Source organism: Alligator mississippiensis, chromosome 7 (assembly GCF_030867095.1).
Source record: "Alligator mississippiensis isolate rAllMis1 chromosome 7, rAllMis1, whole genome shotgun sequence".
NCBI classification, from domain to species: domain Eukaryota; kingdom Metazoa; phylum Chordata; order Crocodylia; family Alligatoridae; genus Alligator; species Alligator mississippiensis.
Window position 1 is genome coordinate 13,892,493 of NC_081830.1, and position 15,048 is coordinate 13,907,540.

General features: G+C 44.6%; 2 protein-coding genes across 2 annotated transcripts; both read right to left on the bottom strand.

The window, feature by feature from the left end:
• Positions 1-2,038: 2,038 nt before the first annotated feature.
• LOC132251373 (olfactory receptor 14A16-like) lies at positions 2,039-4,431 on the bottom strand. Its single transcript, XM_059730610.1, has one exon. The coding sequence runs from the start codon at positions 3,320-3,322 to the stop codon at positions 2,246-2,248; it is 1,077 nt and encodes a 358-aa protein (XP_059586593.1). The 5' UTR covers positions 3,323-4,431; the 3' UTR covers positions 2,039-2,245.
• Positions 4,432-6,038: 1,607 nt separating this feature from the next.
• Positions 6,039-14,400, bottom strand: LOC132251774 (olfactory receptor 14C36-like). The gene is made up of 2 exons (XM_059731702.1): positions 14,187-14,400; positions 6,039-11,963 (listed from the first exon to the last, which is right to left on the bottom strand). Exons 1-2 carry the CDS (start codon positions 14,398-14,400, stop codon positions 11,374-11,376), a joined length of 804 nt encoding a protein of 267 aa, XP_059587685.1. The 3' UTR covers positions 6,039-11,373.
• Positions 14,401-15,048: the final 648 nt, after the last annotated feature.

Here is a 15,048-nt window from a genome sequence, read left to right on the forward strand (position 1 = left end):
ACTACCATGGCTGCCTGCGGGAGCTCCCTGTTTGCTGCCACCACCGCCACCTGCAGGCAGTCGCCGTTCCCCCCCAACTTCCAGGGGCACTTGTTGTTCATGGCATGTAGCGTTTGCACCAGGCTAAATGTGTCTATACAAGATGCTAGGTCACTGTAGCGACAATCTACAGGGATATCGTTCATCGCTGTGGCAACATAGCACTGGCGGGCTCTAACTGTGATGCCGCCGCTACCGTGCAGTAGCAATGATCTGCTGAGTATTATTTCATTGCTCCTGCACAGTAGGGTTTGAAATGACCTGTGCGCCTTTTGGATTGCGCAGTCATGGTGGGTACTCTGTGTTCATTTAGTTCTTGCTAAAGCAAATACTGAATAACTGCACAGCAAAAACTGCCCAGTGGGGCAGACGTGTAGCTGACTGTGCACACTGGATCCTGTGTGTAGGCTGGGTCAATGAGCCCAATGCAGACAGACCCCCAGTCTAGTACACAGGGCTAGCCTGGCACAGGTGTCACATCAAGCAGACATCCCCATGCAGCCTCATGCCATGTACAGCCCATGCCAGGCAGGCTCCACAAGGAGCATCAAGAGATCAGAGACTCATTCATGGACCTGATTTCTCTTGATCTGAACCTGACAAATGCCAGAGCCTGATGTGACAATCTGTGTTTCTGTCCTTCATCCTCCATGCTAACTTACTGTAGTGGCAGTTCCCACTTGGGACAGGGGTTGGTTGGAGTGCAGCAGCTGGAAGATTTGTGGTGTTTGGAACTCACTCTCTTCATGGATGTTCCCATGGCCAGAAGCAATGATCCCATCGTGGGAGAAATTTTAAAATATCAACCTTTCTCAATCCCCAAATTGAGATTTTTTTTTTTTTTTTAATGAACCAAACTGTCCCAAAACATTTCATTTTGACCTTATCAGTTTTGTCTGGACTTCATCACAGCAGGTGACAATCTAGAGCCCATGACCGCATTGTATCCACCGTGTGAAGGAAGGTCTTTTGCTAACAGAGGCCTTCTCTTACTCTGCGCTGTGCTGTACTGCAGCTGGGCACCAAAAAGAAGCAGCACTGTCGAAAAGTTGTAGTAGTCACCTGGTTTTGGTATCAGCCTAGTTTTCCCCTGAGCTGGGTCAATCTTGCCTAAAAATGGAAAATGTTGGTGATCCCCTGCTCTATCATATTGATGTGTCCATTACATAGCATTACAAAGACATCCCAATAGCGCTCCTTGCAAGTTTCGAGAAAAAATTATTAACATATATTATAGAATATATACAATACTAGAATTTTTACCTAAATTGGTAAGATTAAATGTAGGTTAAACAACTGTTAGGGACGTACTTAATTTTCCATTCTTACTCATGCTATATTTACATTAGACTTGTGAGTCTACTGCAGAAGCAATAATCCTAAACATTATCATCAATCAGCATTGAAAATAACTAAGGATTATCTGTCCCTAACTAACCTTGCCCAGTTCCATCAAATTTTTCTTATACAGGCTGCCTTTCAAAGACTTTATTATTTCATTTCTCACCCACCTGGATACCTCCTCCAACCTCTCCCTTTCCTTCTTAAAAAGTGAAGCCCAGACCAGCACTAAGAAGTGTCACTGTCACCTCAAGTGTCTTGAACCTATTAAGACAGCTAAAAAATTGCATTTGCTTTCTTTACAATTGAAACAAATTGCCAATTTATGTTGAGTCTGTGATCTCCCAAAACTCATGGATCCTTCACATAAATGCTGGCTCCCTGGCACTTATCTCCCATTCTGTATTTTTGCTTTTCATTACTTTTTCCTGGATGTAGCATCTTAAATTTATCCATACTGGCTTTCACCCTGTTACCTCTCACCCAGTTAGATAATCAGATGATCTACTACAATCATTCGTATTCCACTCTTGTCCTCCGGGGTGCTTGCAAGCTTTCCCAGTTTTGTGCCAGCCACAAATTTTCTCAGGCAGCTCTCTATTCTGCCATCCAAATAATTCATCATATCATTTAGAAAACCACACCCCACAAGTCATCATCATCTTGGAATTAAAAGGATTTATTTGAGGTGGCACAAGAAACACCAGACTTTTTCACTTGCACTTCAACAATGCTAACACAAAATGGCTCTAGTTGAGTAACACAGACTTTATAGCACTGCTGAATGTAGCTGAGAAGTGTCATGTTTCATAAGCAGAATGCACACGACATTATGAAAACTTAATTTCATGATTTCATTATAGATCTAAAGAAACAAAGTAGTAAACCAAACACACAAAGTAGAAAGGGACATCCTGTTCTTGGAGAGCATCTGCCTTTGGAGCAGTTTTCTCACAGCACATTTGATCTCCTTGTTCCTCATGCTATAGATGAATGGATTTACCATTGGAGGAACCACAGAATACAGAACAGCTGTCAGAAGATCTAGAGAGGATGGGAAGTAGGAGGTGGGTTTCATGTAGGCAAAGACACCAGTGAAGATAAACAGGGAGACCACAATCAGGTGAGGAATGCAAGTGGAGAAGGCTTTCTGCCGGCCCTGCTCAGAGGGGATTCTCCACACTGCAGTGAAGATCTGAACATATGATACAACGATGAAAACAAAACAACCTAGAGCTAAAAACACACTGAAGGCAAGGGCTGCCAGCTCTCTGCGGTGTGTGTCAGAGCAGGAGAGCTTGAGCAGCTGGGGTATTTCACAGAAGAACTGGTTGATGGTATTTGAGAGGCAGAAGGGGAGACTAAAGGTGCTCCCAGTGTGCAGTGCAGAGTAGATGACACTAGCAGTCCAAGCATTGGCAGCCATCTGGACACAAGCTCTTCTGCTCATTATTATCCCATAATGCAGTGGCTTGCAGATGGCAATGTACCGGTCATATGCCATAACCGTGAGAAGGGATAAATTTGCTCCCAAGAAGCAGAGGAGACAAAAAAATTGAGCAACACATCCAGAGTAGGTAATCAACCTGGTGGTCAATAAAGAGTTAGACAAGGATTTGGGCATGGTCACTGCGATGGAGCCAAGGTCCACAATGGACAAATTAATCAAGAAAAAGAACATGGGAGAATGAAGTTCACAGTTAAGAGTTACAACTGTGATGATGAGGAGATTCCCCATCAGGGCTGCCAAGTACGCTGTGAGAAAGATAACGAAGTGTAAGATCTGGAGTTCCCGAATATCAGAAAAGCCCAGGAGCAGGAATTCAGTCACGGTGGTTTGGTTGGACATTTCCCTCTTCAGCGCATAGTGCAAGGCCTGTGAAGGAAGGACAAGAATAGTTGCCAGGCTTAATGTTACATATATAAAAGGAGGCAATCTCATCAGATACAGCTCATGAACTAACTGTCAGTACTGTCTTTAAGTGCTGTAAAATTGTCAGTGGAAAGTATTATTGCTGGGAATATGTCTTTTTGTGTATAAAAGAGCTCCATCAACATCCTTAACAGTGGTTTTATAGATATAAAACCAAACCACACAAAAGAGACTCTTCCAGAACAAAACAAGGTTTATAATTATGAATATTGGTTATGTAATATCTCAGTGGGTTTGCCTTTTCATTGCTTCATGCTCTCATTCACCTCATTTCAGATCTCACTATGAAGCCATATCCCTTCATCAAATTGGCAGACCAGAGTGCAGCATTTTTATTTGATTTTTAATAGCAACAACAAGAACAGCAAGAAGCTCAGCAAACATCAAGATCAGGCAACACAGCACTTGTGACTACAATAAGAAGCTGGTCAATAAACTGCTAGCACACCCACCTTTCCCCTTGCCTGGTATATACTGCATATGCATAGACACCATCCTAAGTGTCACCTCGTCTGAAATGAATCTGAGTAGTGCCTGCCATGTGGCTATTTGCCAGTGTATATGGTTCCTATCCCCATCTGGACAGTCATCTCTATGCCATGATAGGCCAATGCCATCCTTCTGTTATCTGCACATTGTGTCATTGATCTTTGTCATTTGGATACAAAAATTTGAAAGTATTTTGGGCAAGGGATGCTTCTCACTGTGCATTTCCTCATCTCACTTCCTTGCATCCCCCAACCTTAACTTGAGAGGCACTCAGATATGTAAAAGACATTTTCAGGGGGATCAACTGTGGGACTTACTGAATTCTCCCTCCTCCAGACATTTTTTTTTCTGGAAAACAACCAAATCTGGATGCAATGACTGAGGTGGGATTGTAATTCTGGTGTTGCAGGGCAAGACTGAATCTCTGCCGTGGGGCTTAGAATTTAAGCCTATAAAGATGATTCTTATAAAAATGTATTCTGTTAAACATGTCCTTTCTCACAATACATGCATTTTCTTCAAAACAATCAATTTATGAAGAAGAACTATCAATACGGGGGTGGAGGAATAAATTGGTTTAAAATAGGCTGCATTCAGCAGCTTTTGATTGAGAAAAAAAATCTCAAGTTGCTGAAACACTGAAATGTGTGGGTACTTGGTAGCAATTTCAGATTTCTAAAGGGAACTGTTTCTTTTCTTTCTTTTCTTTTTACCTTTGACAAGCTGAAGAATTTTGAAGACCTTGCTATTAAAATGCTGAGAGCTTTCCACTTCAATGTCATTTTCAGGTTCTTAAATACCCCACACACCGCCCTTCTTGTCAACCAACCACATTTAATTGCAATTAAAAACTTAAGCAAAGAATCTGGAGGATCGATCTTAAACTGAGAAAAACTTCACAAAGAATGTTGCATGATTTTCCCTGTATTGATCTATCTAATTTCCACACACATCCCTCTTCTTACCAACCACCCACATTGCTGTAAGTTTATTATACAAATGAATGTGAAGTTTTTCTCAGCTATTGATCTGATCCTCGAATGCCAGGAGTCTTTGCTTTATTTCCTTCTACTGATCTGTTTGATTTCCCTTTTCCCTGCCACTACCAAACCTTCACAAGTCAAAATATCTTTGTAGGAGCTTTCTCTCTGCTCCAAGACTGACCTGACAGAAGTAGATCCAAACCAGTTTCTCTCTGCAGAAGACGGTGAACTTCACTGCTTTGGGAAAACTGATGCTGAAGGATGGTGTTTTATCCACATCTCTCTTGTTAGGGCTTCTGGGACTTGTTCCCTAGAGCCCAGCTTACCTCTGGAGCACAGAATCAGAAACAAGCCTTTCTGGGTTCATGTATTTTAAGGCAAAAAAGTTTTGTTTTGATTCTTTACTTTGATCATCTTTTATCTATTGTTTCCTACTTCTGGGCCAGAATAGATGTCATCTGCGGTAGGCCTGTACAAAGTAGCTAGTATTCACTTTGGATTCGGAATCGTCCAGTTCGCAGACAGTGATTCAATTCAGTGATTCAAATCACTATCCTGAATCAATTCAGCCAAATCTGAGTTGGAGATTCAACGGATGCCATATTGGCCGAATCTCTGAACCGAACAGGCCTGATCCCCCACCCGCTCTCCCAGCCCCATCAATGGCTGCCCCACCTAGCTCCAGTGTCCCAGCACCTTAAAAAAACCCCAAAATAACCTGCCTTCACTGGTTCCTGCCAGGCAGGGGGGCGATCCCCAGAGCCCCACCACTACCCCACGCTGTGTGTGTATGGGGGAGAGGGGCGGGCTCTGCCATGAGTCCCCAGAGGCTATGACAGCTGCTGCAGCAGCTGATGAGTGTAGGCTTTTTTTTCTTTTTTTACGTGTAGGTTAACCTCAAAGTTACTGTGCATTAAAAAAAGGTCCAGTGGGTGCATCTACACAGGACACTACTGCACAGTGGTTACTGAATATTTATTTAGTGCTTGTATAAGTGAAGTAATAAATAAATTCACAGTAACAAGAGTTACTACAGAGTAGCACCAGCAAACACCTTTTAAATGACACTGCTGTGCAGTAGCCTTATACTACTGTAACCTTTGCTGGCACACTAGGCTGGGCCATGTGTTAGATTTCAGATCCTCAAGGTGCCAGTAGCCCTGGGATCTCCCTCAGGCAGATCTGCTGATGGGTGTCTGTGACAGCGTGTTTGGCCCTCATCCTCCCTGCCCAAGCATTTACTCCAAGCCCAATGAACAGATGGGTTTCTTTATTATATATATAACTATATACAGGAAGAGAGATTAATCAAAAAGAAGGCATATATACATGTATATATTATCAATAGAGAATATTAAAACCAATCATTTGAATACAATCTAGCAATGTAACTGTAAGTGAATAATTGTAATACAGGGGGTTGTTCCCTTACAGCAGACTCCGGCACTGATTACACTCGCATGGTCATATCCTTTTGAGAAAAACAAAACAGTTTCCTTTTAAAATTTAAGCTCCCCTCTCATTGTAATAAATAGCAACACATTTATTGTGAGGATCTGCCACTACCTGGTGTGAACACAGCTCCTGTTCTTCTTGAGGCTCTGAACTCCTTTCATCAGTGCCGCAGCCACTACCAGGAGTGCTGCGGCCACTTCCAGGAGTGCCGTGGATGCTTCCTGGTCAATGTGATCGGCCATGGGGGAACGCCCCCTCCTCCCCTCCCCCCCCCCATTTGGCAAGATTGCTTGTGAGGGGACCCCCATTCCGCCTCCCAGTCACTGACTGCTTTCTGGCATGTCAGCTCCTGGAGCAAGCCTCAGATCCTGTTCCAGTGGAGGAGTGGGGGGCTGAACCTCTGCCCCCGTCTCTCTCAAAGCTGGAATTGGATCCTACTCTCCACCTTTCCCACATTAGGGGTGCTTTAAAGCACAAGCACAGCCAATTGGAGCCCTCAGTTTTCAGCGAGGGCTCTAATTACATTGCAGATGGTCCAATAAAAAGCATGCATGGTGCATAGTGTATTTTCCTGCTTGGAAAAACCATGGCACCCAGTGCAGGCATTGGCAGCCTTTATGCAAAGGGTACTAGACATGGTGCGTCCACCAAGCTTGCAGCCCAGTGAGATATACAGCTGTTACACTGCTCTGCAGTAGCAACTCAGCACAATATGGCAAAACGTGTTGCATGGTAAAAACTATCAACCCACTAAACTGCACCTGGGTACATGTATACATGTGCACCTGCATCAGGAGCAAATCTGCTCCCAGTGGGAACAGTTGACTACAGGGCTGTTTCTATACACCTGCCCTGCTTTGCCCCCCTGCAGCAGCCAGGGGGAGCTCCAGGCTTCCCCGGTGCCAGGTCTGGGTTGGCAGGGGGCACAGGGGACAAGCCTGAGTTTTGGAGAGAGGCGGGAACTGTCCTGAAGTGGGGAACAGCTCCCAGCTGCACGGATCTTGGGATCCCAGGCCCTCTGACACCTTATGCCTGGCACTGGGGCTAAGCAGCACCGGGACTGCAGGGAGAAGATGTGAGGGGGTAAGAAGCTGGACAACATATACACCTTGTACTGCATGGCAGAAAACATAATAAGAGGGCTCTGAGCTGGGGCAAAGCCCTTGTCTTCTGAGCAGATCTGAAAGCAGCAGAAGCTCACACATCCCTGCTGCAGGGGGATACCAAAATCAGCCTTCCCTTGAACGTGGCTGGGAGCAGCTGGGGGCGGCACCCTGTGTATGTATACCCCTTTAAATTGAGCAGTGCTGCAGTGGGGAGAGCAGGAACCAGGCTCAGACCCACCAGCCAGCTGGGGGACCTCATTTAGCAGGATGAGGGCATGATCCCTCCCCGACCCACCCTTCACTGGTCTGGCCTTCGATCCTTTTTGTTACATGGGATCTTCATTTCCCACCTAGGCATGCTGATGGTGTCTTTAACAAATCCTACAGGAAAGGCCTGGTGCTGCTTCCCCCTCGTGTCTCCCCTCTCCCCAGTCCCAGCAGTGCTTACCACCCTGCCCGCTCCCCACACTCGGGCACAAGGCATCACCCCAAGCCAGCACCATCGAGCTGGACTGAGATCCTGATCTCCACACAAGAGCCATGGACAGGTCCCCCACCCCACCCCCTGTCCTCTGTGGCCCCACCACTGCCAAGGATTATTCGGAGCAGATTGCTAATCTAATGCCATCTACTCTAATTCTGCACCCAGGAACAAGAAACTCCAACAAGAACTGTAATGGAGTTCATGCAACTGCTAATTTAATGAATAGATGCACCCAAGGAACAGCGTTTTTGTATTAGGACCATATTATAGGAAGAATCAATACTCTCCCTTCCAGTCCTAGGATCCTATGAATATTTTGAAACAGGCAACTGAGTTTGAGACCTTAAATCTCATTTAAAGTAAGCACCTAACTTCCTTAAGGGGTTTGTTTGTTTTTTAAACCTGAACCTGTTTAAACAGTGGTGAACAGATATTTATGACCCTGATTTTTTTTCCCCAGTGATCTGGTAACCCTCCCTTACTTTGATCAAAACACAGTATGAAGGCTTGGAGTTAATGAGACAGCTGTTTCCAAACCAGCCAAATGTAGTTAGGCACCCAATAATGCCAAAGCGTTTTTGAATGTGCTAGCCCTCTGAACACTGGATCTCAAGGCTTTGGCAGAAATTGTGTGCTCTAACACAGATTAATGAGAATCTGTTCATCAATGGCATGCCTCCCTTAGCCTTGAATCATTTCTTTTGCCATTTGGAAAAAAAAAAATCTTTCTGCATCACAAATAAAAATGTCTCCATAAGGAGATCTACATGAATGTTCTCCTTGGGTATCCTTTCCCCTGTGGTGCAAAAAAGGCTTGTTTCATGGCTTACTGTGGGCCCAAACTGACTGAGCTTCCTAATGTTTGTAGTTCTCATCCTTGCCCTGAAACCTTGCAGTCAGAGCCTGGAGAGAAAAAAATGATGAAGGAGCACTTGGGAGATATGGGCAAGGAAGCATGTTCTCAGATGGAAAGAGGAAGCGCTTTGCCATACCGAGGTTTAGACAGAATATTGCTGTATTCAAAGCTTATGTACAGTAGTTAAGACACGGGCTAATTCCAGAAAGTTTCATGTGATCAGTAGCAAAGCTGATCAGGACATTTCCCTTAAAACACTTTTTATTTGGAAAGTGCTGTGTTGCTATAACCGGACAAGTTCACAAAACCTTAGTCATGTCTGTTAGACCCCGACTCCATGCGGCAACCAAACAACTGGGGAGATGATGGTGCAATTGCCCAGGGATCCTGTTGCTCATTAGCCAGAGCAGGGCAGGGAGCAAACACCAGCACACATTGCTCGCAACAGCTTTATTCAGAGTGGAGTTGGCTTTGAGCGAGCTCCCTCACTAACCGAATACAGGGAGCAGCCCTGAACAACAGTTCTTTTCAATATTCATACACCTGGTCTATACATATTTACATGGATTCCACCCATGACCTTCCTGTGGTTCCACCCATTTCTCCTCCCATCTCCATCTCCACCTGTTTACTGTTTGCCTCCTTAGCTTGGTATTACCTATGCGTTTCATTCATTTACATGCCTCTCTGCTAAGAGCGCATGCATAAAACTTTTGACCCCTATCTTCTTTTGGTCACTTTGCAGTTTCTCGCCAGTTCTTGCTGGTTTTCTTGCTGACTTCTCCATCTCCAAGGCTGTATCTTTGCTGTTGTCTCCTGGCACTAGTTGCTTAACACATCATGCACTTTGCACTCTATCCTTTTGTTAAGAATCCGCTTACTTAAGCACTAGCTAAATTGGTTGCTTTTAATATGTCAGCTAGCCTTGTGACCAGCAGCTTTTCCTGAGGTTACCTTTTAATATATCATCCAATCTTGTGACCAGCAGCTTTTTGCTGAGACACAGGTAAAAGCCTTCATTTAGCTGCACGCTCAGCACTCCCCAAATTCCCTATCGTTACTCCTGCATCCAAAATCCATATCGTTACCCTAACAATGTCAACTCGAGTCCCAGCAGTTCACACGTGCATGAAATATTAGGAAGACTAGTACCCATCTGTTTGTCTACCCCCCCCCCCAAAAAAAAAGAAAAAAAAAAGAGATTATGTAATAAGACACACGGTAATCCTTCTGTCTCAGTGTCCATTCACTTGCAGTTGACTGTATTAATCCACTATATATTCATAATGCTATTACAATGATGATAATAATAAACTTATAGGGTTAGAAGGGGCCTCAAGGATCATGTGGTCCACCCCCTGCACAAATGCAAGCCTGTTACTCCTAAATCATCCGTGAGCAATGACTATCCTCTTTTTGAAAACCTGAAATGAAGCAAAATCCACAACGTCCCTGGGCAGTCTATTCCACATCTGCATTGATCTAGAAACAAGGGTGCTTTCCCCCTGAAATCTAATCTAAATCTACTTTGCTATCATCTGAAGTTTGATGTGCTTCCCTATTCAACAAGGGAGAACAATTATTCACCCTCTTCTGTACAACAGTTTTTCAGATATTTCAAGACTGCTGTGATCTGCCTCTTAATTACCTTTTCTGCAAGCTAAATATGCCTAGTTCTCTCCATCTCTCCTTAACATGGCTTGCCTTCCAACCATTTATCATGCTTGTCACCTATCTCTGAACTTTTCTAACTGCTTCATTTTCCTTCTTAAGATGTGAAGCCCAGAAATTCGCACAGTAGTTTAGGTGAAGTCTAACTAGCACCATGTCAAGTGGTACTATCACCTCCCATGTTTGACATCTTTCTTAGGAAGCTTTTGGGTTTCACACCCCTTTGTCAGTCTGGGGAAGCATCTGCAGTTGGTGTGTGCTCTTCCTGGCTTTTAAACCCAAATGCTTGCTATGAAATAAGTTTCCAAATATTTAAGATGGTCTAATGAAAAGTATCATATTCACGCTAAGTACCTTGTCCGCCTGTGTCCTTAGACCAACACGGCTACAACCTACACGCTTGTTTTACGTCTAATATTCCTGTTTTTGCAGCCCAAAACTGCATTAATGTTTCTGTAGTTGCACCAAATTGCTGGTTCATATTGAGTCTGTGACCCACCTTTTCAACCATGATACCACCAATTTATAACCAAAGCTGTATTTGTGCTTTTGATTATTCTCCCCTACGTGCGGCAACTTGCATTTATTTCCTTGGCCTTCATTTTATTGTTTCAAGCCCAGCTCCCCAATCTATCCGCATCCATCTGAACTCTATTCCTGTCCCCTAAAGTACTTGCACTTCATTCCAGTTTCACATCATCTGGAGATTTGCCTGTATATTCTGTCATCTGAATAATTGATTGCACCAATTAGTAAACAAAACTCTTTAATTCTTCATTATCTTGCAATTGATAGGATATATTTTAGATGGTGCAAAGACAGTAAAATTGATGCATGAAACATTACTTTCCCACTTCAACAGTGTCAGCACATAATGATAAAAGCCAGGTCTTTGACATTACAGAGTTACAGAATTAACCCCCCACCTTCATGTTTTATATGGAGGATTCACACAATACTATGAAAAAACTAATTGCATGTGTAAATTAGAAAAGAAAAATATAAGTAAAGCAAAGTCATGAAAGAAAGATGGACAGACTGTTCTTGGAGCGGATCAGCCTGTGGAGCAGTTTCCTCAGGGCAGCTTGGATCTCCTTGTTCCTCATGCTGTAGATGACTGGATTCATCAATGGAGGCACCACTGAATACAGAACAGCTGCCAGGAGATCCAGAGGGGACGGGGAGTCAGAGACGGGCTTCATGTAGGCAATGCTGGAAGTGGAAAGAAACAGGTAGACAACAGTAAGGTGAGGAATGCAGGTGGAGAAGGCTTTCTGCCGGCCCTGCTCCGAGGGGATTCTCCACACTGCAGTGAAGATCTGAACATACGACACAACGATGAAAGCAAAACAGCATAATGCTAAAAATATACTCAAGACAATTGCTGCCAGCTCTCTGCGGTATGTGTCAGAGCAAGAGAGCTTGAGCAGCTGGGGCACTTCACAGAAGAACTGGTTGATGATATTTGAGTGGCAGAAGGGGAGACTAAAGGTGTTCCCAGTGTGCAGTGCAGAGTACATGACACCAGCAGCCCAAGCACTGGCAGCCATCTGGATTAAAGCTCTCCTGTTAATTATTATCTCATAATGCAGTGGCTTACAGATGGCAATGTACCGGTCATATGCCATGATGGTGAGGAATGAAAAATCAGCTGAAGAAAAGAGGAAGAAGAGAAAGACCTGGGACACACATCCAGCATAGGAAATTGTCCTGGTGTTTAAGAGAGAATTGGCCATGGAGTTAGGGACAATGACGGAGATGGATCCAAGGTCAAGGATGGACAAATTTGCCAAAAAGTAGTACATGGGGCTGTGGAGGTGGTGGTCCGTAGTTACAACAGTGATGACAAGGAGGTTCCCCACCAGAGCTGCCAGGTACGCTGCCAGAAAGATGACAAAGTGCAAGATCTGCAGCTGCCGAGTGTCAGAGAAGCCCAGGAGGAGGAACTCGGTTACAGTGGTGCAGTTGGACATCTTCCTTCCCAGGGCACCGTGCAAGTCCTGGGTATAATAGAACAAGGGCAGTGGTAAGGAGGAGAGTAACAAACTCACTGGCTTTGATATTCCCATCAATAATGTCGCCAAATTTCATGCTAAGAATGTAAATACTCCATTTTTTGCCTCATGGAAAATTTGATTTTAATAACTTATTTTTCCCTGGCAAGATCCTACATAAAATAAAATATCTTGATATTCCATTTAGAAAGTGAAGAAAATATTATCCTAGCCACAACTCAGAATTTTTATTTTTTTATTTTTATCTATTTAAATCCAAAAGTCTATAATTTATCCATCTCACCTAGAAAATGTATGCTGGAAACAAATACATGTGAAATAAAAGATATATAATATTTGACTTCCTTGGAGGTCCTATTCCCACCCCACCCTCCACCCACTCCCAATAAGCTGTATAACTTTATCTGAATTAATAGCAAAAACAGTGAAACATTCTTCATTGACTCTTGTAGGTTTGAATCTATTATACATAAAATGCAGTATGATTTTCGTAGCCAGGTTTTCCAACTTGAATGTTTTTAATTGTCTTCTGCATCTTCCTAAGACACGACACTTCACTGATGCAGAAAACTTACTAAAATTGTTTCTATGGAAGTTTCCTTGTCTCTTGTGTCATATTCAGGCTTCCCCTGCCAAGATCCTTGCTCTTGTCCAGTTGACCTCTCAGATCTCCTCTGCACCGACCACTAGTCTAGGTCCCCAGAAGCACAGCTCACTCAGAGGTCTTTCTCTGCTCCCTCTGTCACTGAACGACTGGAGTGAATCCAAACAGGTTTCTGAGTGTGCAGCTGACCTCAGCCCTGCCTTGTAGAAAAGGAGTGAAGCAAGACGGCAATTTTTCAGTTTTTTTTTCTTTTCCCAAAGGCTCATGAGACTCATTCCCTGGAGTCCTGCACAGCTCAGAAGGAAAAGCCCAGATGTAAACAGTCTGAGCTGTACAGATGTTAGCAGAACAGCAGAGCTTTGCTCTGGTTTAATCTTGCACACAACACAAGTCATGGGATCTCTGAGAAGGCCCTGAGCTTCTCTACCTGGTTCTGTTGTCCCAGGTAGCTAGCCTGGGCACCTTAGCCTGCAGGGAAGCACCAAGTTGCAGTTGGGTTACTTCCTATGTAGTTTTGCATAAGAACATAACATGAGAATAAAAGCCAGGTTGTAAGGTGCAAAAAAATAATTCTAAATATAATTAATGTATTCCATGACTCAGACAAACAAGCTCCATTGCAAGGCATCACATTGACAAAATATTAGCTCAGCCATCATTAGCAAGGTCATGGTTCTGAATCTACTGTCATGAATATGACAGCCCCTCGGACCACTTTCCCCTGACTTGTCCATCTCAGGTCCCAGCTCCTCCGCATTTCTTCCACCACCACCTTCCCTTGAACCCAGTGGTATCAAACACAGATGGACCCCATCTGCCAGGTCAAGCCCACAGGGGTGGTCTAATGGAGGCACTGCATGCAACATGCATTGTGGGCTGGCCACATCTTGTGGCACAGCATAAGATGTGAAGAGCCAGTTTGCGGCGCATGGTGCCCACAGCAGGTCACTGGGGTGCGTATTGCATGTGGCATTGGTGATGCGTAGGGGGTGTATGTGGGAGCACGTGCACCCCCTGAGATTGGCAGTTCTCCCCGTGAAAGAAGCACCACTGGTGCCTGTGGGCAGTTGCCACTTGCCAGTTCCCGCCCCACCTAATCCCCCGACTGCCAACACTGCCGACAGTATCTGCAGATGGTCACTCATCGCCTCTGGCCACTTCCAACATTGCTGGTGATGTCTGCGGGTGGCTGATGACCGCTGGTCACTACTTGCCACTCCCCTCGCCTCCGCCACCAACACTATCATGGCTACCTGGAGGTGCTTCCCATTTGCTGCCACCACCGCCACCTGCAGGTAGTCGCCATTCCCCACCAGCTTCCATGGGCACGTGTCGTTCGTGGCATGTGGCATTTGCACCAGGCCAGGTGTGTCTATACAAGATGCTAGGTCACTGCAGCGATGTGTTACGGCGATGTCATTCATTCCTGTAGCAATATAGCGTTGGCGGGCACTAACTATGATACTACCGCTTCTGTGCAGTAGCAATGAGCTCCTGAGCATTACCTCATTGGTACTGTGTAGTAGCATTTGAAATGACCCATGCACCTTCAGGACTGCGCAGTCTTGTCAGGTTCTGGGCATTCATTTAGTTCTCTGACTGTGCACACTGGATCCTGCATGCAGGGTGGGTCAATGGGCCCAATGCAGACAAACCCCCTGTCTAGTGCACAGGGCTAGCCTGGCACAGGTGCCACATGAAGCAGGCATCCCCGTGCAGCCTCATGCCATGTACAACCCATGCCAGGCAGACTCCACAAGGAGCATCAAGATATCAGAGACTTGTTCATGGACCTGATTTCTGTTGATCTGAACCTGACAGATGCCAGAACCTGATCTGACAATATGTGTCTCTGTTCTTCAGCCTCCATGCTAACTTACTGTAGTGGCAACTCCCACTTGGGACAGGGGTTGGTTGGAGTGCAGCAGCTGGAAGATTTATGGTGTTTGGAAATCACTCTCTTCATGGATGTTCCCATGGCCAGAAGCAATGATCCCTTCATGGGAGAAATATTAAAATATAAGCCTTTCTCAATCCCCAGTTTGGGATTTATTTTACTTTTTCATGAACCA